This window comes from Toxorhynchites rutilus, chromosome 1, assembly GCF_029784135.1.
Source record: "Toxorhynchites rutilus septentrionalis strain SRP chromosome 1, ASM2978413v1, whole genome shotgun sequence".
Taxonomy (NCBI): Eukaryota; Metazoa; Arthropoda; class Insecta; order Diptera; family Culicidae; genus Toxorhynchites; species Toxorhynchites rutilus.
Window position 1 is genome coordinate 173,791,344 of NC_073744.1, and position 24,924 is coordinate 173,816,267.

Genomic DNA, 24,924 nt, shown 5'->3' on the forward strand with positions numbered 1-24,924 from the left:
TTCCTCCTGCGCTAGTTTTGGCTTAAAAGTATGCCAAACAACTGAAATAATCGTGTTTCGTACAAACAATCGGTAAATGGATAAATTCCAAATTATTGGTGCAATTTATTATTCACATTTAAAAGGCTTCTCACCAACTGATATTAAAGGTGATGTGAATCAAAATTTGGGTGAGGCTGCAAGATCGTATAAAACTGTTCGTTTGAGGCCCGGTGAATGTAAACGTGTTCACATGGGTGTTTCCAATGAGTAGAAAAAATCCATGAAATTGAGTTGAAAAGTGAAAGTGAAGTCAGGTATATATTCAAACCTGAAAAATTTAAATTAATATTGCAATGAATCAATCTTTACATCGGAAAAAATTGTCTCGAATTTGTATATACATGGATAAAGAAGAATTAGTTTTAGTCAATGAAATTTTACTATTAAACATGTCTGATGATTGATTCAAGAACATTACTAGGTACTTTCGGAGAAACCCATGCTATCGAACGAACATAAAAATAACAAATCGCAGCTTCAATAGGCTATAAATACTGCGGAAACCTTAGCGATAACTCTCCCAAACACAAACCACCTCCAAAATGCGACAACTATGATTGAACGAAACGCCCAAACAATTTAACACTCTGCAGGTACCAAAAATCCTGCAAACAACAGGAGGAAATAATTTGATCTTCGGATGTCAACTAGTCACCTTGCGCCGCTACGTGACTTCACAAGCTAGCCGAACCCAAACGACACCCCCGCTTCCCGACACCCATTGTCAGTGTATCACAAGCTCGACAAATCTAATTTCGCTCCCGCACCTCCACCGCTCCTTCGCCCCACCCACCCATCCAGCAGCTGTAATGACTTTTGCCCTCAATTTCCTCCTTTTTAAACGAAGCAAAGCGCAGAACAGACGGCTACTCGGTGTTGTGCAAACAAAGCAGTCAAACCCAACGTCGTCGTAAGTCGTTTCCACTTTGCCCGAGGATTTACACCTTCTTGGCTTCCGCTCACCGAAGCTCGCGCCCACATCAACCTTCACCACCCAAGGCTCTCACCTGTCATACGCATCCCCAGCTGTGGGGCGGGGGAAAATCCTGACACAACCCTTCTTCCAGCTCCCAGCTCCCGGGGGCGCCTAGCGATAAATAATGCTGCAAATATTTATTCTGTTAAAATCAATCATTTGCTGATATTTATTTAAGATAAATATTTGATCTCGTGTACAACACAAGGAGCGCTATGGCCGAGTCCCGGGAGTGACTCCTCCAGCCCGGCATTCCTGGCGCCTGAGATTGGAAGCGAATCTCGCTCTCTGCAAACGCAAACAAACGGATCCATTCCCCGGCACGAACGGAGATCCTGGTCGGTCTACATGCCAGCGCTAAACGGAAAAGGATTTGCTAGACTAATCCTACCTTTAGGCGATAAGTAGCTAAACAATATGTCTGTATATGCGTGTATGTGTGTTTGCGCGTTTGCGCTCGTATTGTCATTCCGGCCGATCCTGTTGGAATCACCCGGGCGTATAATCGCCGATTGTGTGTACCCCTCTAGTCTATCGATGGGACTTCCTGCACACGCACATCCCCGATTCCTCCGGAAGGCATTGACCGAATATCTTCAGATCGAGACGGTGAGGTGTGATTGATTAGCATGACGCACGGAAAACACCAAACCATCGGCAGCTGCCTGTTCGGTGTTTCTCATATAATGCGTATAATGTCAAAATATCTGCTTCGGAGGGTGTCAAAATAATGTACACCATATTGGCAGTCTAAGTAGCTGACACTCTTCTGACACGTAATTACGACGATGTCTGGAGATGACATTTGCACACGCCCCCCCATAACTGTTTCATACCATCCACGGCCGCCCCCTCTATGTTTGCTGCCATGTTCGATGGTTTTGTCCCCACCGAATTGGCAGCGATGACTTTATCACACCTTGTTGCGTCTTGGATATTAGGAAGGAGGTTTGGGGTAGGATTAAAATCTTAGTCGTACATCTATTTTCACCAAATTTAATATACTATGTTATGTTTATGAAAAAAATGTCGAAAAACTAAATATGCTGGAGAAACTAGTATAAATAAACATGGATCAGTTTAAAGTAAATTTTGTTTCTGCTCTACTGTATACACTCTGTCCCTGTGTTCTATAAGACCAGGTGATGATCTTGCTGTTTTGTGCCATTGTAAACAAACAATGCATCAACTTATATTTTAGTGTATTGGTGTTGGTGACTACCATACACATTTTCATGTGTGTGTGTGTGGAAGCGCTGAGCGTAAACCAAAGGTTTTGTATTTTTAATTTGTCATGTTTTTATAAGCCCAGTTACATTTTTCCGTTGTTTTAGTTGTTTCGATTCATAAATCTGGAAAATGCCGAAGGGAAAAGTGCTCACGGAGAGAAAAGAAAGACAAATCGATGCATTTCACCAAGAAAATGTTGGTATCAGAGAAATTTCTCGTCGAATTGGACGATCCCATCAAGTGGTGCTCAAGAAGGAGAGAGCTCCACGTAAATCGAAGCTCTCTGACCGGGATAAGCGGGAAATAGCTAGAACAGCTTCGAATACCTCAAAGTCGCTTATGCAAGTAAAGCAATATGTCTGCGAGTAAACAACAACAAACCCAACAGTACATCCCTGGCTCTTACTTTGCTATAAAGCGCTGAGTTCCCAGTTGTGAAACAATAACGCGAGAGAAGTACTTGTGAGAGTCAGTTAGAATTTTTTTTGTTTTTGCTTTGTTTTTTTTGTCATGTCTGTAAATAGAGAGAGAGGAGAATAAAAAAAAACATTGTTGTTCAGTTTTTGTGCAGTACAAGTAATTGTTAAGACATGTTTCTGAATGTAAAATAAAAAATGTAGTTTGATATTTGTAAGAATAAATGTATTTTGTGCTGTGAAATCTGTGAAGTTTATTCAACCACCAAGTGGAAGCAATCAGGGAACCCCAGAGGAATAGTTGGAATTGCTGTACAATTGCCACCATCAGTGTTGTACCACCCACCACCCGCTGGAATACGGGTTTATAAGGAGGATATTGGTTGGAATACAACACAATATTTCAATTTGAATGTTACTCGGGTGACAATTCGTCAAGTAAAAAATCCTCACATAGATCGTGCTTAAAAGGTTAAAGCTCTCTAATCTTACACCATCTCACATCGGAAGACGTCTGAGTTTTACCAAAGCTCACATGAACCGAGAGTGGGACATGGTATGTTGTGACAAAGAATGTTTCCAAAAGAATACATTTTGCTATATACCATAACGAAAAGTTCTTCAATGTATAGGTTATCTTCACTGACAAAAAAAAAGTTCAATTAGGATGGTCCTGACGGGTTCAACGGATACTGGCGAGATTTACGGAAGAAGAAACAGTTTTTTTTCAACCAGGAACTTTTTTTGGAGGCTCGTGCATGGTTTGGGCGGGATTCTGTGCAACCGGAAAGCTTAAGACAGCTTTCACGTCATTCAAGGATTACATACATGTTCTGGAATGTTCTCTCCTATCGTCACAAAAAATTCACATTCCAGCAAAACAATGCTACTGTTCATATCAGCAAGCAAACGATGCAATGGATTAAGGACCAAAAACTTAATGTTTTGGACTGGTCGGCTCGCTCTCCTGACTTGAGTTCTGTTGAAAATCTTAGGGATCCTTGTACACAGAATCTACACTGAGGGAAAACGGTACACCACGATTGAAGAGCTCAAGGTCGCAATTTCAAAAGCATGGAAAAATATCGAGAAATTCGCTCAGCAGCATTTGGTAAATAGTATTCCAACACGAATTTTCCAGGTTATTAGCCGAAATGGCAAGGTTTCCAATTACTGACATGTAAATCAGCCAATCGTTTTGAATTTTTCATTGATAATACTTATGAATTTTGAAATGGTCTTATAAAAACTGGACAGTTGAAATTATCATATTTAAGCACAATAAATAAACAAACAACTTCTTTGAATGAAATTGACGTTGAATATACTTTATTTTAAGCATTAAACAATGTATGAATGTATCTTGTTGAAAATCTAACTGTTTGTGTCGCAACGAAATAGAATCAGAGTGGTCTTATAAAAGTTGGACAGAGTGTGTATAACACGTCGTACCGACTGAAAAAAACGAAAGATCTCAACTAAATTCATATGTAATAATGATACTAGGCAAAGTTTTTTTTTATCCCATTTGTTTATTTATTCAGGCTGATAAGTATTTTAGCTGTAACAGAGCCAGGTTCTAGTCGTGTACATGTTACATGTTTTTATGAAGTCTATAAATTGTACATTACACAGTAGTAGCCATTTAGGCGGAAGGGTATTCTTTCTGTTGTTCCATTGTTCAGCATACCGGACAACGGAGACAGTTGATATTGATCATTGTTGTGTTATTAATAGAACATCAATTCGATGTTTCTTGCAGAGCAGAGCAGTTCTATGGATGAATCGATCTTCATTCGACCGTGGATCGATCTCCATCGATGATGTGATTTTTGTGTGGACGTAGTTATTCTATCACAACACAAAGATGGTCAATTGGGGGCCCTGAGTTTTGAACTCACGATCGATCGTTTAGTAAGCGAACGCGCAACCAATGTGGCTACGAGAACCCCTAGGAAAATTTTTGGACAGATTTAATTCGAACTTGTCGCTCATTTTGTTGAACGGTAGAAGACATGCGTCGAACGGACATAAGTGACCCTGCGATGAGGAAGTGTCAAAAAAGATTTCAAAAGTTCAGTGCGGTTAATATTACTCCGTAGTATGTTCGAGACGGATGAGCGTTGCTTTTTGACCCGTCTACTGGACATGGTTCCCAAGTGCTGATAAAGGTGTGTTAAGTACAGTTTTACCTCGATAAAAGGTAACTTTATTTTTTTCTCGTTACGTAATATCGAAGCACAAAAACATTTTTTTTTATTGAGGTATAACTGTTCATGATCAAAAATGCGCAAAAACAAATTTTCTATCACCCAGCACTATTCATAAACCTTTCTTATGCCGATTTGAGTTCATTTTATAGTTTCTATGTTTGCAGGAGTGTGTGACTGTACTTACAGATCGAGAGGTTCTAGCATGCATGGCTTAATAGCATGTGTGTTGTACTGAGACTTGACACTAAAATTTGGACCAAATAAAATCATTGTAGCCAACTCTGAGAAAGTATGCGGTGTTCGGGAACAGCAATGAATTGTGAGTTTCTAAGCTGATAGAATTGTTGTGCATCCTGCAAGAGTTGGGACAACAAATATTGTCATGAAGTATATCTGTTCCGCTAATTTCCCGTTAGCCGATTAGCGGAATTATACCCACCACAATCAGTCAATCAGTTGCAATTCAACTTTGCTAGTCTTACTTCATCTCCAAATGAAAATTCCTCTAAAATTTTGCTCTTGAAATATGTTCAAAGTTTATGCTAAAATGCCATAATGATACCAAGTGGAAAACACACCCAAAAATATCAGGTTGAAGGCATTTCATAAAGAAAATTGTTGTGAACTGTAATAAAGGGTGCTCCACATCAAATTGCATCACGGAAAAAAACGCTGTAGAAAATCACCCACATTTGGGTTGAAGTAGTTCAAAGTGTATTGTTTACACTGTATTTTCATCGCTGTCAGTTTTTCGAAAATTGGAAAAAATGGTGTCACCCAAAACGTAACGTCACGAATTGATTGTGCGCAAGCACCTGTAAAATCCTCAACTCTCTCATCGGGACATCGGAAAGCAACTCGGAATCGTGCAGTCAACGGTGAGCCGTGGGATTAAATTTTACTACGAAACTCTAAACATCGAACGGAAGGAGGAATACGGTCAGAATGCATGTTCTATTAGTGATCAGGATCACAAGCATATCGTGAAAGCGTTTAGGCGTGATCCCAACGATTCTGTCAGGGATGTGGCCAAAAAGTTGAAGCAGAATGCTCCAAACATGACGAACGGCAAAATACAGTGGGAAAGTCACGTGCCCGGAAACTGTACACCCAGATGCTGACGAAGCGTCATCATGGACGATGATCTTACGCCAAGGGGGACTTCCGACAGCTTCCGGGGCTACTGTTCTTCACCGTCCAGCACAATTTTGATGTTCCAGAGGAAGTAAGGAAGCAAAGACTATAAAAGTTTGCCAAGAAATATATGATTTGGCAAGCGATTTGCTCATGCGACAAACGGAGCGCGCCGTTCGTGACCACTGGGACTATAAACGGGCAGATCTACCTCAATGAGTGTCTACAGAAGCGTCTTCTTCCTCTGTTGAAGCAACACGAGGACTCTACGATCTTCTGGTGGAATCTAGCTTCGTGCCACTATTCAAATGATGTCCTGGAGTGATATGAAGTCAACGATGTCACTTTCGTACCCAAGGACATGATTATCATTACAGGCAGTTTCAAAGTGCCGTTCATGTTGCTACATGGCATGAACGCGACCCTTTCTTTAATGACTTTATGACCAAGGGCTGATCTGGCATCCTTATTCACGAATGATTTCACACGAGTTCTTTTAAAAAACAACCCACTTTCGTCCGCATTAAAAATCTGACATGGGGACAAATGTCTATAGCGAATTTCGGCAGCGAAGTCAGCTGTGTACTTATCATTGATGGCCACATTGCTAGAAAACTTTTCACCACTGAGTTTCAGCAATTCCAATGTACCCACGGCTACCGAAATAACCTTCTCTGGCGATTTGATTGAAAAATGTCTTTGTCTGTATTTGTAGAATCTTTTGACTTACTAGGATGTGCATCTGCCGTTTCTGTAAAAAATTGGTACAGGGTAACCATTTGTAATCTGGGTACTGGAAATATTGTAGAATATTGACAGTACTCAACTGATCGACTTCATTGTTTACGTTTGTGAAATGTCCATTCAGTACAAATTCAACCATGTATCGATATGCGTCGGAAGTATCTACTAAATAAAATCAGAACTAAATACAATCAACTTTATTGAATAATTTCGTCATCCAGATTGAGATCCAAAATGAAAGCTGAACGTGAAACATTTGTTAAAATAAGTTTAAAATTTTAAGAAAATTTGGCCTTTACTTTTTTCCGCTCCAACAGTACAGGCAGTACTTGTTTTGAGAATATGAAACATTATATTCTTGGGCTTAGATAGGACCAATTCACAAAACATTGAGAAAAAGAACAATGCTACCCCATTTTACGGTACTTGTTTGTTTGAAAACTTACTAGAAACATTTATTCGAAATAATTTATGCTCCAAAAACAATTTCTGTATTGTTTGTTTTGATTTCTAAGACAACTTAAAACGGTGAAATATGTCAAAATGTCAAAATGAAAAATAGTCCACACTGTGTGTGTTTCATTTAACGAGACGGGGTGTTAATTGGACACATTAGGTTAGTTGTAGTAGACAGGTGTTTCAAAAAACCATGCTGGCTATCGTAGATAATCGTAACAGTAATAAACCTAACTAGTGACAGAAATACATTTTCCAGGTTTATGGATCGCAGAGTTTTATTTAATTTTTTATCACACAAAATAAGGAAGATAAAGGAAACAATAAAACAAGAAATTTATAGTTAGGGTATAACAAATTACAAGAAGTAACAGAATGTTTAATCGTGCGAGATGTTTTTTTTTTTTGGTTTTTATTTACGGAGACTTTAAATCCAACGATTCATTCGTCTCCACCTGATCATGCGAGATTTTCTTTTTGGAAATGAGTCAATTATTGACATAGGATTACGTCTTTCGGGAAAATATTGGTGTACAAATTGAAAATCGAACATCGAGTACATCGTGAAAATTGTCCAATTTCAAACGCTTATTGCTCAGTCATTTCATGATGGATTGATTTTACGTCAATCGATTTCGGCACTCCATAACCATTTTTTATATTGAAGAAAATAATATATGTCATGAAACTAACTACCGAACAATTGAAAAATCTCAACCCCTATCCTAACGGAAATACCCACTTCTGAATGGTCGAAATTGACGACACATGCGGCGGGTCCCTAACAGAGACATCAAATCCAAGCTGCCTGGGGGAAACCGGCGTAGCAAATATATGCAAGTCGGGGGCATTTTTGTATTGCAAGTAAGGTGAGTGATACGATTAATTCTAGCAGATAAAATTTATATCTGGAACTTTAATGTTGGTTGCTTCGTGAAATTTCATATCAATGACCGATCGTGTATGGTGAAAAATTTAGCACAAGTGTATGTGTAAAATTGTATATGGTAGCAGTTGTGTTAAAAATTACTTGATATATGAAACGATTTATTTCAATTTTCGTAAATAAGCACACCAAGGTGTGTTCCCGCTCGAGAACGGGTCGCTCGGTTTAAGCTGTTTATTTTGTTGTGTTCATATTCACCCAAGTAAAGTTTATACGGCGAGAAAAATTGAAAAAGTGAAGAAATATTAGAAAAAGTGAAATTCGCATTAGGTCGAATAAACACTCCGAAAGCAAAAATTATAAAAGAGAATTACCTTTTTCATTTCAAATAAGTTTTCTCTATATTAAAGTAATGTGTTTTTACTGATGAGAAAAATTGATAATTGTGTTAGGTATTGGTAATTATCTTATATTACATTGGTGAGTTTTTGACGTAGGACTAGGTCTTACATTAAGGGTGCCAAATCAGAAAACAGGTCACGTTTTTATGAAATAAAGTTAAAGTTAATAGCTATTTTTGCTGCGAACGGATTTTAACGATTTGCCATACCAATCGAATAGGAAATTTTATAAGATTTGTTTGATAAGCTATACATTACAATCCCATAGTCTGTATATGTCCTACGTCCTAAGCGGTTGTGTTTCGCATACAACCCTTTGAATTTTTTTTTCTTCATTTCATCCATACATATCACAGAAGATGCCTCCTGTGATGCCTCGTCTAGGATCATAGAAGGAGATTTTCATCATATTTCGTTCCACTTCGGAACCACTGTTTACCATCCTTCTGTCATCATCACTTGGTAAACACTGGTGGAGTGAACAAACAATACCCAACAACCAAACAAAACGACCCTTTTCAGGGCCACCAAATCATTATCAAAGAGTTTAACGATGTAATCCGTCAAACATGTCCAAAATCAACAGATAGCCTAACGCAATCCTACGTCAACTATGCGGTCGTGTCTCGGATACAACCCTCCTGTGACTTTTTTTTATTTGAAACCGTTGAGTCCAAGCGCAATTTGAGTACTACACGAATTCGAAAAATATATATCATCCACCATCCACAAACTGTACGATTCACTGTCCAGTTGGCTTACCGTAATCAAACAGGGTTGTCAACTAAGCAGAAAAAAAATATTGGGGGTTGTGTCCAAGACACGAGGGCATTTTTAACGCTGAACTACACCATTATTTCGTTCAATTTCCTCGTTTATAACTTCGAGTATTATTTTAGAAATTACTGTTTAGTAGAATGATAAGGTCACCCTGAGAAGGTTTTTTTTTCTTTCAAAATCAGTTAACGATAATTGATTGATGATTAATTCCTGCTCCCGCATACAATACATTCGCCCCTCACATACAAGATACGAGAACGACATTTATTATATTTGTGAGCCGACGATAGCATAGCCTAATGACAAAAAATAAGAAGTGAGTATAGAAAGAGACTGGTAATTTGTCTCAGCTTAGATCCAATAGCGCAACTTTACCCTTCTCGTTATCTCCCCACCTTTTTCATGTTATTCATGTTATTCATGTGACCAAAATTGTTGATGAAATAAAAAATATAACTTTCTTATCTTTATGGATAGAGGTAAACATAGTTCGACGATACAGTCCCAGTTATTTGAATCATCTTTGTAGAACAAAGTTTTTTCTATCTCTTGAAATAACCGATATAGCGCCTTCTTTCTAAGTTGCGTTAAGGTCACCATGAAAAAGAACTGTTTTTTGCTCTAACTTTTACATTTCAAATGCAAACTATCTTAGAAAGACTTCAAGAGCATACTAAGACAAACATTTTGCGATGCAGAACTTGTTTACACTCTGTCCAATTTCTATAAGACCACTTTGATTCGATATCGTTGCAACACAAACAGTCATAATTTCAACAAGATACATTCAAACATTATTGAATGCTTAGAATAAAGTATATTTAACGTCAATTTCGTTCAAAAGAGTTGTTTGTTTATTTATTGTGCTTAAATATGATAATTGCAGCTGTCCAGTTTCTATGAGACCACTTCAAAATTCATAAGTATTATCAATGAAAAATTCAAAACGATCGGCTGATTTACATGTCAGTAATTGGTAACCTTGCCATTTCGACTGCTAACCTTGGAAATTCGTGTTGAAAAACTATTTACCAAATTCTGCTGAACGGATTTCTCGATATTTTTCCATTTTTCCGGAATTGCGACCATGAGCTCTCCAATCGTGGTGTAAAGTTTTCCCTCAGTGTAGATTCTGCGTACAAGGATCCCCCTTAAGATTTTCAACAGGATTCAAATCTGGAGAGCTGGTCAGTCAAAACGATATTCACGCAAAAACGGTAGGAGAAAGAATTCCAGAACATATATCCCTGAATGATATGGAAGCTATTTTGAGCCTTCCGGTTGCACAGAATCCCACCCCAAACCATGCACACGTCTCCATCAAAACTCCTGGTTGAAAAATACTGTTTCTTTTTCCGTAAATCACGCCAGTACCCGTTGAAACCATCAGGACTCCGTGAGGACTTTTCCCCTCGGCATATCCCAGATTTAATTGTTTAAAACAACTAAAACAACGCAAAATGTAGCTGGTCTTATAGAAACTTGACAGTTGAAAATACGAAAACATTCGTTTACGCTCAGTGCTTGCACACACACATATGAAAATCATGCAGTGTACGGTAGTCACCAATACCTACACACTAGAATATAAATTGGAGCAGTGTTTGTTCACAATGAAACAAAGCAGCATCAGCAGGAACAGTCTCAATGCAATTTAAATGTATGAAATTGTTTAGGTTTTTATCACGACTTTTGGTGTGATGAGTTTCAACCCTGTTGAGAACTGTTTTTGAAGGTCGAATAGTAAAGTTTAATCCAAACTATTCAAGATAAGTGTGTAGTTATAGTTTGCATCTAATGTTCAGTCACTGCTCGTTTTTGGAATGAAAGTACCGAAAAGTGTAACCACAAAATCTTTCTAACCATGATAGTGTCAATACCGATACACCTATCAATTCAACATCTTTGTTGAAACTTATTGCTTATCATATTATTCCCCCATCTCGGACGTATCAACCTAAATGTATAGAAATACTTTTAAGAAAAATCGATGGTTTTCGTCCCAAATCCACTTCACAAACACGGCGTGCGCGAAAGCTCATTAGCCCTGCCGTAAATTGAGCCCAGCTTGCCATGACAACCGAGCCGAAAGTATGCTGATAGAACGAAGGGTATTAATCAACAAGACAAGGTGTGCTTATTCACAGCCTCCCCTAAGAGGAGCGTTCGGAAGAAGCCACCCTCCTCTCATATTTACACACTTGCTCGCGTTTACCCCCTCCTTTGGTATAACTCTTTCGCTTTGTGCGAGGACACGCCGAGTGTTGAGCAGAAATTCTCCGTCAATTTATAATTTCGCGACACAAAGAAGAAGGTCCCCGCATAAGCGGGTCTGGGCGCCGACTACCGTCGGCATCTGCAAACAACTCGCAGCAAGACAACCCAAGAGCTTCGGATGAGGAATTACGATGTGAGGGAAAGACTTAATCCTTTACACCGAATCTCTAAGATTTTCCAGCGCGCCCAGCGCTCGACGGAAATGGATATACGGAACGTTATCCACGTACCAACCCACCACCACCCACTCTTCACTACTCATTAGAGAAGAATTATTAAATTCCTTGGTGCTCCATCGGGCGTGAGAGACCACGTTGTTTGCTGATACAGAAGCAGAAGGATACAAATTGATCCGGTGTTTGCGCTCATTCATCAGGCAACGCCCGGTCGGATTCGGCTAATCCGACAGCGCCGGGGAAAACTTGTCTTGGTTCAAAAGGGATGTTTCAATCAAAAATTTCACTCCACATCGTTTGTTGCCCCCACAAAAAAAAACGAAACTCCGGTGAAGTGTAACGGAAAAAATATATAATTAAAATTGAAATTATCTCAGCTCGTTCCCCACGCGATCAGGGCCAACCGGGGCAGCTATGTGCGAATCGGTCACTTCTCTCCCCGGGGCGCAACCAGCTACTTATTACTCATTGTCTAATTGCCGCGAAGAAGTTGCTCATTTCCCCTCTGGACTTTCCAGGGGTTTTTCTCTGCCTCTGTTTCATTATTATTTCTGGCCTAGAGTTATCTTAGAATCTTCACGGAGAAAAAGGGAGAAGATGTTTCTTAGCGTTTTTTTTACCTTATCCGCCCACCAGGCGTAAGGTCCGCGCGGCGGTGGACTTTCGCGTAGCGGCGACAAAAAAAAGTTTTAATTCCCGGAAATTAAAATTAAGAACGCTCCAGGAGGTGGGCAGCAGAAAAAAAAGAAGCTACTGTTTACAATTTATAATCCCTTGTTTTACGGCCGGGGAAAGTCAGTATGATTTTAATACGGGACAAGTTGAGAAAAAAAAAACCCGGTAGGCAAATAGAAAAGGGGCGAATTTAAAGTGGAACGGTTTTATGGGAGGAATAATGGAAGTGATAATCTCTGTTGGAATCTAGAAAACCGTATATTTCGATGGAGGATTTTTTTTCGCCTTCAAGTAGAGCGACACTAAATCTTGTCGATGGTAACCCTTTCAGAACCGTGAATAATTTAAACGTTTACAATTAACCCGGATTATGTGTTCGGGTTTGAAGGGAGAGAGAAAAAAAAAGCAATCGACCATTACTTACCCCTTCCGCTGCGGCCGACAAAACGCAGATCGTTGAACTTTGCCACCTGGTTCTTCATGATCGCCGTATGGTTCCGCAGTTCGCCGCAAAAGTTTTCATCGTTTCCCGCCATGACGGTGACCATCGTGCCGTCGCCAACGTCCCCGAGTGCCACCACCTTGAAGGCGACCGGAAGGGTTTTGTTCGAGCGCCAGTGATTCGGCAGCACTGTGCAAACCTGGAAGAGATGAATGAAAATATTGAATAAAGGGCCTGGCCGAGTATGGAAGTAAAAAGTGCCCCCAAACAAAATCACCCGCTCTATGAAAAATATTGTATAAGGTACTAAATAAGAAATTTTGAATATTTGTTTCAACCCCTATAAGGTTCAACAAAGGATCTATGGTAAAAAACGTACTTGTCAAAAATGTCCAAATGCACGCCATTCTCGATAGCCTCGAGATAAAAATTTGAAAAAAAATAATACTGGAAGTGCATCTTTTAATGGTGTATCGCGAAATATTATCAAAAAAACAAGTTTCATCAAAAATGTGAGCACTAAATATTTTTTTTAAATATTGAAATTTTTTTTTTGTGATTCAAAAATTCACTAGACCTCTATTTCGTATTTGAATGTGTTTCTACGCCTTTTCTTGATAAGTGTGATTTTTTCAGAATTTAACAGTGTTGCGCGGTACAAAAATATGGTTCAATTTCTAATGAAATCATTTGTGATATTTGATACAGTGATGCTTCTGAATCCGGACGCTTTTTTATCCGGACACTTTTTCATTACATTCAATATCATGCCTAAACCATGACATTTTTTGCATGTTGAATTAATGTGACTGATAGATACTATTGTGTCAATTTAGTTTAGTGTCAAACATAGTACCTAGCTGTTGACAAAAAAATGTAAAAAAACAAAAATCAATGTTAATTTCACAAACCCATGTCCGGAATAAAAAGCACATTAAGAATCTATATATATATATATATATATATATATATATATATATATATATATATATATATATATATATATATATATATATATATATATATATATATATATAAATGGAGTGATGTCTGTCTGTCTGTCTGATTCTTATAGACTCGGAAACTACTGAACCAATCGACATGAAAATTGGTATGTAGGGGTTTTTGGGGCCGGGGAAGGTTTTCGTGATATTTTGAGACCCCTCCCCCTCTCTAAGGGGGGGCTGCCATACAAATGAAACACAAATTTCTGCATTACTCGGAAATTAACCAAGCAAACGAAACCAAAGTTGGCATGTGAAAGTTTTAAGGTGCAATAAATGTTTCTATGATGATTAGACAGTCCTTCCCCCACTCAAAGGGGGGGCTGCCATACAAATGATACATAAATTTCTGCATTACTCGAGAATTAATCAAGCAAATGAAACCAAATTTGGCATGTGGAGGTTTTAGGATGCAATAAATGTTTCTATGGTGATAAGATACTCCTTCCCCCTCTCTTAGAGGGGGCTGCCATACAAATGAAACACAATTTTTTGCATTACTCGGAAATTAATCAATCAAACGAAACCAAAGTTGGCATGTGAAAGTTTTAGGGTGCAATAAATGTTTCTATGATGGTTAGACAGTCCTTCCCCCACTCAAAGGGGGGGCTGCCATACAAATGAAACACAAATTTCTGCATTACTCGAGAATTAATCAAGCAAATGAAACCAAATTTGGCATGTGGAGGTTTTAGGATGCAATAAATGTTTCTATGGTGTTAAGATACTCCTTCCCCCTCTCTTAGAGGGGGCTGCCGTACAAATGAAACACAAATTTTTGCATTACTCGAGAATTAATCAAGTAAATGGGCGGGACGAAGTTTGCCGGGTTAGCTAGTATGCTTTTAAATCCAGACGGTCAAAAGTTGACGATTATATTGCTCATTGAAGGAGTTACATAAGGGTATGTTAGAAGACTTAGTATGGAGTATGGGAATGGAGCAAAGATTTTCGACCCGGGAAACCCCAAAACTCTGCGGTATACAGCACGGGATCGATTATATGACCCGTTTGTATGTACGTGGGTAACTTTGTAACTTTGTCTGTAGCGCTGTCCCACATTAATAAATATTTAACCCCCTTCCTATTGACCGATTGATCTGAAATTTGGAACACATCTTTATCTTTGCAGTCATTATAAAAGTTCGTATTTCATGATCTGGAAAATCCAAAATGGCGGCCGCTACAAAATGGCGGATTTCATATTTTCTCTAAACCCCATCAATATGGGTATCAAACGAAAGGTCTTGACTAGTAGAACACAGTTATTTATGAAAAATTCAAATCCAAAATGGCCGTCAGCACAAAATGGCGCCATATACATTTTTTTTCTAAACCTTATCAATATATCAAATGAAAGAGCTTGATTAGTAGAATACAATTATTGATGAAAAAGATCCAAGATGGCGATCGCTACAAAATGGTGGATTACATATTTTCTCAGAACCCCATCAATATGAGTACAAATTGTATCAATGAAACCGTTGAACTTAAAAAGAATTTTCTACTTATTTATTTTTTTAGTTCTTAGTACTTAGTACATTATCTATCATTAGTACATTTCTCTACAATAAAACCGTTTAACAATTTCTTTAAAATTTTGGATTTGCATTTTTCATAAATAACCGTGTTCTACTAGTCGATCTCTTTCGTTTGATACCCATATTTTTGGGGTTTTTAGGGAGTATGTAATCCGCCATTTTGTAACGGCCGCCATCTTGGATTTACATTTTTCATCAATAATTGTATTCTACTTATCAAGCCCTTTCATTTGATACCCATATTGATGGGGTTCTAAGGGAATATGTAATCCGCAATTTTGTAGCGGCCGCCATCTTGAATTTATATTTTTCATAAATTTTTGTATTCTACTAATCAAGCCCTTTGATACCCATATTGATAGGATTTAAAAAATATATATATATATATATGGCGCCATCTTGTAGTGGTCATCTTGTAAAAACACAATAAAAAATTGAATTAATAAAAAAATTGTACCAAACGTGTTTCCATTTAGTCCCGCTACTTATGACGCACCCGTCAATAAGTTCTACAAGAATCAATAAATGATTTCTCTCAAAAAATTGCAAAGAAAACAGGTGTCCGGATTTCAAAGCATGATGAAAAAAGTGTCCGGATTTAAAATCACGACACGATGAAAGAAATTTCAAATTTTGAACAAATATAACATGATTTTGTGGAATTCTGTGATTCATAACTTAGATGAAGGCCTTCTGATTCTATAGGAATACTAATTTTTCATGCTATGATATGTACATTTTTTTTGTAGTTGAAGTTTTATTCGTAAGCGCTTAAGCGTCCAGATTTCGAAACATTACTATACTTGTGATTTTTTTCAGATTATTTCGAGAACTACGCGGTATATCCAATAATTCAAAAAAATATATTTTGTTCATTTTCTAATATTTTGTTATTTTCCTAAAATCTATATCTTTTTTGTATTCGTATGTTCGTGGAAAGTGCCCCCAAATCTTATCACCAGCGCTATGGAAAATTTTGTAAAAGTATTTAAGTAAGTAATTAAGTAATTATAAGTAAATAATTAAGTAATTATAAGTAAAATTAAGTAATTGTTATGAATCCCTAATGGTTCACTATACATCCAAATGCAAGGACATTATGTTCTATACGAATTGAAAGCGAGAGATGTCGAACGGCGATTTTGCGTGTCCGAATTGTTGCTCGAACAGCACAAAAGGGAGTCTTTTTGCATCGGATCGTTACCGGGGACGAAAAATGGATTCACTATATAAAACCCGATCAATCAGGAAAATCAACGCCGAAGCCGAATATCTAGGGTTTTCTTTTTTTTCTATTAGAGCAACTTTCAACACATTTCAGCTGGTTTGTCACTTTTACTTCCATTTTTGGAAGAATGTCGGGAGTGAGAATTGAACTCGTGATCTCTGCGTGGGAGGTATGGATGTTACCGCTACGCCAAATCGCCTCCACGATATAATATCTACGGTGCCAAAGTAATGCTCTGTGTTTGGTGGGATCAAAAGGGTGTGATCCACTATGAGTTGCTAAAACTCAGTCAAACGAATGATGGAGGCTTCTACTACTATTTGGAGACTACTATTTGTTTCGATCGATGCAGAACGTTTTGAATTGAATACGTTTTACTCCACTACAACAATTATCTGGATTCATTTATGGCCTTGTTACGCAACGGAATCTGTAAATTGCCAGAAAGATGGGAAAAAGTAATGCCTAGCGATGACCGATACATTGAACAAAAAATCAATTCCTTTTATTACTAGCATAAAGGTGTTTTCTAACCAAAAAAAACGGAACGAATTAAGTTGCACACCCAATACATGAAAGTACCTAAGGACGAATGACCTCAGGGTAAAGTCACTTAAACAATAAGAACAGAACAAATAATAAAATATGTAAAAAAAACTTTCTAAGTTGATCGGTTTCTTTGTGATTTAACATAACAATAATACAGATAATGTACTAAAAGCCAGAAAATAATTAGGGAAGTAGCAGTTAGCAGTTATCGTACCCCCTCATTAATCAAGGGCATTAATGAGACTAAAATAAATTCACGGGGTATATGATGAAATAATTAAATGCGAATAAAAGCAATCCAACGTGCCCCACGATTTTATTTTAGTCTCATCAATGTCCTTGATTAATGGAGGAAGGGGTATGATAACTGCTAACTGCTACTTGCCTAATTATTTTCTGGTACATTATCTGTAGTATTATTATGTTTAAAAACAAAGAAACCATTTAGCTTAAAAAGTTTTTTTTACTTATTTTATTTTCTAGTTTTTAGTACATTATTTGTATCATTAGCATATTTCTCCAATAAAAACATTCAACTTTTTTGATTATTTTATTTATTACCTAATTTTCCTCAGAATATTTTTTTATGAGGTACTCTGTTGTATTAGTGTAATAATTCAATGTAATACCGACATGCATGGTACCTATCCCACAGACATTCAAATATACATACGAACAGGTCAAGCTAAATGACACCATTCAAAAAAGTAATTGATTTTTTGGGGACTGCGGCCATCGTGGATTTGAATTTTTCATGATCTACTACGTTCTAATAGCACTTCCATGTAATACTCATATTGATGAGCTATTGAAGAAAAAATATTCTCCTTTTTACCGTTTTGTAGTGGCAGTCATTTTGGATTTAAATTTGTAATGAATAATTATGTTCTACTAGTCAAACCTTTTCATTTGATACTCATATTGATGAGGCATTTTTTAATAAATAAATGTGATGTACTAATCAAGCCCTTTTATTTGATACCCATATTGATGGGGTTCTGAGAAAATATGTAATCCGCCATTTTGGATTTGCATTTTCACAAATAACTGTATTCTAATCAAGCTCTTTCATTTGATACCCATATTGATATGATTTTGAAAAAAATATATATGGCGCCATTTTGTGGTGGCGGCTATTTTGGAGTTGCATTTTTCATGAATAAATGTGTTCTACTAATCAAGCCCTTTCATTTGATTCTCCATATTGATGGAGTTCTGAGAAAAAATGTGATCCGACATTTTGTAGCGGCCGCCATCTTGGATTTAAATTTTTCACAAATAACTGTGTTCTGCTAGGCCTTTCATTTAATATCCATATTGATGGAGTTTTGCATAAAATATATATATGGCGCCATCTTGTGGGGACGGACATTTTGGATTTTCATTTTTTATAAATAACTGTATTCTACTAGTCAAGCCCATTCGTTTGCCCATGATGGGGTTTTGGATAAACCCATATTGATGAGGTTTTGATAAAATATGTGATCCGCCACTTTGTAACGGCCGCCATCTTGGATTGTCAAGATCATGAAATACGCAGTTTTATAGTGACTGCAGAGATAAAAGTTTGTTCCAAATTTTAGATCAAACGGTCAACAGGAAGAGGGTCAAATTTATATTTATGTGGGACAGCGCTACAGACAAACATGTTACAAACATGTTACAGGGCAAGCTAAATAAAACCGTTTAATAATAAAAATAGCTGCTCTGCAGCGAATGCGATGAAACTTTTTTTCAACCATGCATTTGCTCTTGTCGCGGCGTGTTGTTTCTGCCGTTTCAACAAATTGTAAATGAGGTGGTTCTTTTCAGAACTAGTTCCCAAAGGAGTTTCCACTGTGGAATTTCGAGTTCACGCGTCCAGGGGCACAAGAACGCGCGAAACAGAGCCTCTGCACTCATGCTACACACGCACTGTATATAATATAATATTCCACACGCACATTTTTATTGTTCTATGAGTTGCCAAATATGATTCGAAATGGTTACCATTAAGCGGTTCTAATGTTTTGTTTATTATAAATGTACAATAATGGCCAAAATTCTGTACTAATGAATTATTCCAAAAATTCCGATTCATTCTACAATAGCATTCAAAGTGATAAGCGAGTGAATTGGATGAAATATTTTCGTAGTTCTGCGTCAACAAAACAGCCACAGACAGGTCAGACGTTATGAATGATGGGAAGAATTCAGTTGATTCTCTGAAAGGAAACCGTCCGTTATTGTTCGTAACATGTACCCCGCTCCTAAGAGAATGGGCGTTTAGCGATTTCGATATTTTTTTTTTCGTTACGTGATTAATCAAATGAGTACAGATTTGAAGTGGTTACCACGAAATAACCACCACTGCGGAAAAGAGTTGATTGTGATTTTATAGTTGATCATTTGAAGGATATCGAGGGAGTAAAAGTATAGCTGAACATCATCAGCAAATATTTGAATCATACAATATTTGAGAATAGTGGCACATCATTAATGAATAGTGAGAAAAGTAATGGCCCAATCACTGACCCCTGTGGTACACCTGACATTATGTAGCCCGAATTTGATACAATTCCTTGAGATTCAATGCCAGAGGGGAATGAAAATTTAAGTTTAAAGCCTGTATAACTCCAAAAAGAAGTAGGACATTCGTGATTCATGAACAGAGCAATTCATGCATTGGCAATAAGGACACGAATATCAACACATGGCCTGCTCGTGTATTGTTCTCGATAGCGCCACAATGAATCCGAAGCGATAGACAAGACAATTGAATAAAATTCTTCATTGGGCCTACGTGAACAATACGGTCATACTCTGCTACCCTACGCATCCTACTATATTTTTGCCTTTTTGAATTGGCCATTGTCAATCCTAAAAGAACGCTTTCATCATTACGTTCGTCCCAGTTCCACTTTTGCAAGTGTATTGGAGACAATATTTATTATGTCAATTGATAAATTATCACAACAATTTGTATATCCATATGCATATACTTCACTTAACTGTTGTACAATATAATAATATAATATTTTCTACCCATTTGTTGGGAAAAAAAACCTCAATCCTTTAAGGTATGTTTAATGAAAAGCAATGTAACACAAAAAATCTGAATAAAAATTGTATGATTCCACGAAAGTTGTTCAAAAATTTTTTTTTTTATATATTGCTGGAGACATATTTTTCGTACCAAGGGGGTCTCCCCCCCCCCCCCCCTGGAGATTTAGAGTCCCCGCACACTGCAGACTTTTGTCGGCCGATAGATAGGTCGGACGACTTAATCAGTATGGAGCGATATGCATATGCGCACACTACACCGATTCAGTTTGGGCCGATAAAAAAGTTTGATAGGCTTCCCGATTGCCTTTAAACTATTCTGCCGACCAGCTATCGGCCGCCCGTTTAATCAGTACTGGCTAGCATCGACCTACGCACACACGACGATTGTTTATCGGTCGATAGTTCAATTCGCTCTCAATTTGCTCTCAATTTTGGCATCAGACATACGCGCAGTGCGAATCACTGAGAGTGGAATGCACCCAATGCTATCTGAATCTCTTTTTGATTTTCCTTCGTCGTTCTCTTCTCCGTTGTCAAACACAAATTAAATACAGTCTTTCGAGAATATTCGACCGACAGTTGGCTAGTGTTCACACTAGCAAACCAATCCGACCAAACTATCGACTGAAAAAAAGTCTGCAGTGTGCGAGGGCCCTTAGAGGTATCAAGAGGAGAAATTTGCTGTGGACAGAAAAATGAAGGAGGTGATGGAACGGAAGCAGACAATCTCGTTTCGAACTGTAGTTTAACAAAAAAGTTTTGGATTGAAATCATATAAAGTCAAAAAAAAGCTCATGACCACAACGATAATCAAAACTCGATTGAGAAATCCCGTGCTCGAAAACTGTATTGCGATTATTAGCCAAAGTTTTCATGTGTTGTTTCTTGTGTCACAACTAATGCTGAAAATTATCAACTCGTTTTTTGAATCCGAACGAACAATTACCGTCAGTCACGTTGACAATACCAATATCACTAGCTCATAAGAATGGGCATGTTTCGTTCATACGAATCTCTTCCACTGAATCCTTTCAATTCTTTTCCAGCCGCTCATCGAGCTGATATTTGAGATTTACTTTTGTCCCTATCAATTGAAGTAGTGGCCAAGACTCATTTGACATCCAAAGAATTATCGTGATATTTTGGTTTGTTCTCAGAGAGAAACAGTTACAGGAGATTTGAGAGAAACAGCAAATTTGATGATAGTGATTTTTGTTTATTTCATTCTTACACGCAGCGTTGTCAATATTCCAGTTTAAACTGGATTCTTCCAGTTTTTTTTTCTCGATCCAGTCGAACCTTGAAATCTTTCGGATTTTTTTCAATATTGTCTAGTTTTATCCAGTTTTTTATGTTAAAACTGGAGCTTACCTATTTAATGTAAAATAAATTTACAATGATAAATATTATCCCTCCTTCCACCTTCCTATCTCTTGACCGATTTTATTTTTTGACGTTTATCGTTCGATCGATACAAGGTTACTTTGGATCCATCTATCTTTTTCTTACACACTCGGATCATTGGGTCGATCTACCTTTTTTTACACACTCAACTCAGTGTTATCTTTCTCCTGCTTACACTTCCGAAATCAATACGAGAATCAATTTCGCGTAGTACGTGTGTCGCAAATATACTGTTTTTCAACTGTGTATCATCTATCTCATGAACTTGTGCGACAGGCGAAACTGTTATTTGGTTCGTCCCATTTCATTCAATTCGTCGGTGTTTTGTCGAAAATGCCAAAACGAAGAGCTTCTCCGAATGATGGAAACTTATTAAACTACTTATTGAACAGCCTATACAAGCAGCAAATTATAAAAAAATATATAAAAACCAAGTAAACTTGCTTCAGTTTACATTAACCCATTAATGACCAAGCTGTAAACATTATTTTTTTAACGGAAGCCATTGGTGTAATTTTGATTATTGGCGTTACAGAAACCCAAATCTTTAAAAATTATGTTTTTATTTTTTTAAAGATTGGGGCTGTTTTCAATGTTTTTTTTTCGTACATCACAATGTGTGTTCTTTTACCAAAGTAATATATTTCTGCCTTTTATCAGATTTTTTTTATACTATGCTTATTTTGCTCGAGCAGAAGGAAACAGTTAAGGATACTTCATTTTTATCTTGATTTTTTTTAAGGTTAGGCACCGTGTATTGTTTTTGTTTTTCCAAAATATATATTTTATTGAGGCACATATGGCGTTAGCCTGACGGGGCAGAGAATTCTATATTTTGACAATTTTTGTCTTACAACTATGTTAGTAATATACAATACCGTGTATTGGTTAATTGACATCTGTTGTTCTACATTCTTCGTGAGTGTGAAACTAAACACTACAAAAATGTCCAAAATCGTGTTAACCCTAAAAAGGACAGATTGAAATTGAGTTCGATGCAGTGGTCTATAACCAGAAAACGAGCAATGTTCGAGTGGTGGGCAATGTCATTTTGATCTGCTCGAATAATATGATTAATTAATGGTTTATTTCGCCATTTTAGGAACAACATAAAAAGACTGCACTGCAAATTCTATTTCTTAAGCATTGGAATGGGTAAAACATCATTTTAGATGAATCATAGCCGATCTTCTTAAAGTAAAACGGTTTTATAGAATCCAGTTTTTTCAAGAGCAATATTTCAGTTGTTCTTAAAAATATCATTGGCAACCCTGCTTACACGTCTCGCATTATTGTGAGAATGCGACGTTAGAAAATGCTCTCCCATCGCTTGCTCCATTCATGCCTTGCCTATTTGACAGTAGGGGAGATGGAGATAAGACGGACATGTTAAAGAAAACTTCAATTGTACCTTTGGAAACTCATGTTTGCAAAAATTTAAAAGCAGTTTCATACAGTTCAATATGCTAGTTTATGAAAAACCTGGCCAAATGTTTTGTAAAAATGTGTTTTTCCATGTTCTTTTACTGAAATTTAAACAAGCCGAAAAGTAGAACATTTTTATCGGTGCGGGTATAATGGACATGTAGTGGGGGGGAATATAGACAGGTTCATTAAGGTGGCAGCGAAAATGGTCATGTCAAATTTCAAAAACCGACCACGCACATTTTGATTATTGGCCCGAAAAATTGACCTGTGCAAAATTTCAGCTCAATCGGACATGATTTAGGGGTACCTCAACGTGCTCAAAGTTTTGATTTTTTCATCCTCGAAAATCTTCCAAGGGGGGAGTAAAGGAAATTTGGAAAATCAAAATTTTTTTTTCGATGCCAAATGACTTAAAAATGCATGAAACGTCGAGATCTGTTATCATCCCGAGAAAAAAAATGGGTGGGTTATATGTATGATATAACCGCAAGGTTGACGTGGGACTACCTTAGCTTAGTAATCATTTGTATGTATTGATTGAATTTTTTATTGAATGAAACAATTTCCGAATTCAATTGAATTCAATATATTTGCGTTGTGAGTAAAAAGTTTGAACAAATGCCATGTCTGTAGTGTCTGCACGATCTTACCAGATACCTAAGTTTAGGAGACCGTGTTAGGGAAACGCATTCTAGTCTGCACAAAGGCAAGCGAGTATAAAAGTGCATGTATTTGCAATGCCGATTTCCCCAGACACCTTGGTTTAGAAGTCTTTATAGGTAATCAGATTTCAGTCGGAACAAAATTACTCCCGACCTGCATGAATTTGCAATCTCAATTTCCCTAGACACCTTGTTTCTGAAGCCTGTGTTGCGGAAACATATTTTAGTCGGAACAAATTGCCCTCGACTTGCATGTATTAGCAATGCCAATTTTCCCTCGCTCCATGGATTTGAAGTCTGTGGTAGGGAAACACATTTTAGTCGGAACAAAAATGCCCCCGAATTGCTTGTATTTGCAATGCCAACTTCCCCACGCTCCTTGGACTTGAAGTCTGTGTTAGAGAAACGCATTTCGGTGGGAACAAAAGCTGCCCCTACTTTCATGTATTTGCAATGTCGGTTTCGCCAATGCTGCTTGGTTTTGAAGTCTGTGTTAGGGAACATATTTCGGAGAGAACAAAAGTCCCCCTACTTTCATGTATTTTCAATTCCGATTTCCCCAACGCTGATTGGTTTTGAAGTCTGTGTTGGGGAAACCGTAAATCGGGCCAATCAAAACGAGGCAGTTAGGGCGTTTAGATAACGCTTAACATTTTACAGTTATTCAATTATTTATCTAATAAAAAATGACATTTTATTAATTGCGATAGATGCGTAGAAATATTCGCTATCAATTGATGCAAACATCTTTCCGATCCAGTAGAAAATGTTCGAGTTATAAGCATTCGAAATCTTGCATTTTTTCCTGCATGTTCAGTATTTATGTTTCATTTTACCCCCCATATATTCCGGTTAGACGTAGTCCCACGTCAAAATTTGGCGGAAATTCGACATTTCGAAACTTTGAGTGCTTTGAAGCACCCCTAAATCTGTCCGATTGAGCTGAAATTTGGCACAGGTAATTTTTTTGGGCCAATACACAAAATGTACATGGTCGGTTTTTGAAATTCGATGATTATTTTTTTTCCGTACATCCATTGCCACCCTAAGGTTCATAATATACGAAGCGTAGAGGTTTAACGCTCGCGAGAGGAATAATTTCACTCTCTCAATATTCTTCCCTTCACTTTCAATCATGCATTGGATGTGATTATGGATGTGACTGTCCATTTCACCCCCCTAGTGCAATTATTTCAATAATTTAAATTCATCACT

General features: G+C 37.4%; 1 protein-coding gene across 7 annotated transcripts in view; it reads right to left on the minus strand.

The window, feature by feature from the left end:
* LOC129762457 (runt-related transcription factor 1) overlaps positions 1-24,924 on the minus strand; it is a 167,873-nt gene that overhangs the window by 123,334 nt on the left and 19,615 nt on the right. For all 7 annotated transcript variants that reach the window (XM_055760719.1, XM_055760715.1, XM_055760714.1 and 4 more), the window contains one exon: positions 12,831-13,047. In XM_055760719.1, the coding sequence (XP_055616694.1) occupies positions 12,831-13,047 (217 nt within the window). The remainder of the gene's footprint in view (positions 1-12,830; positions 13,048-24,924) is intronic.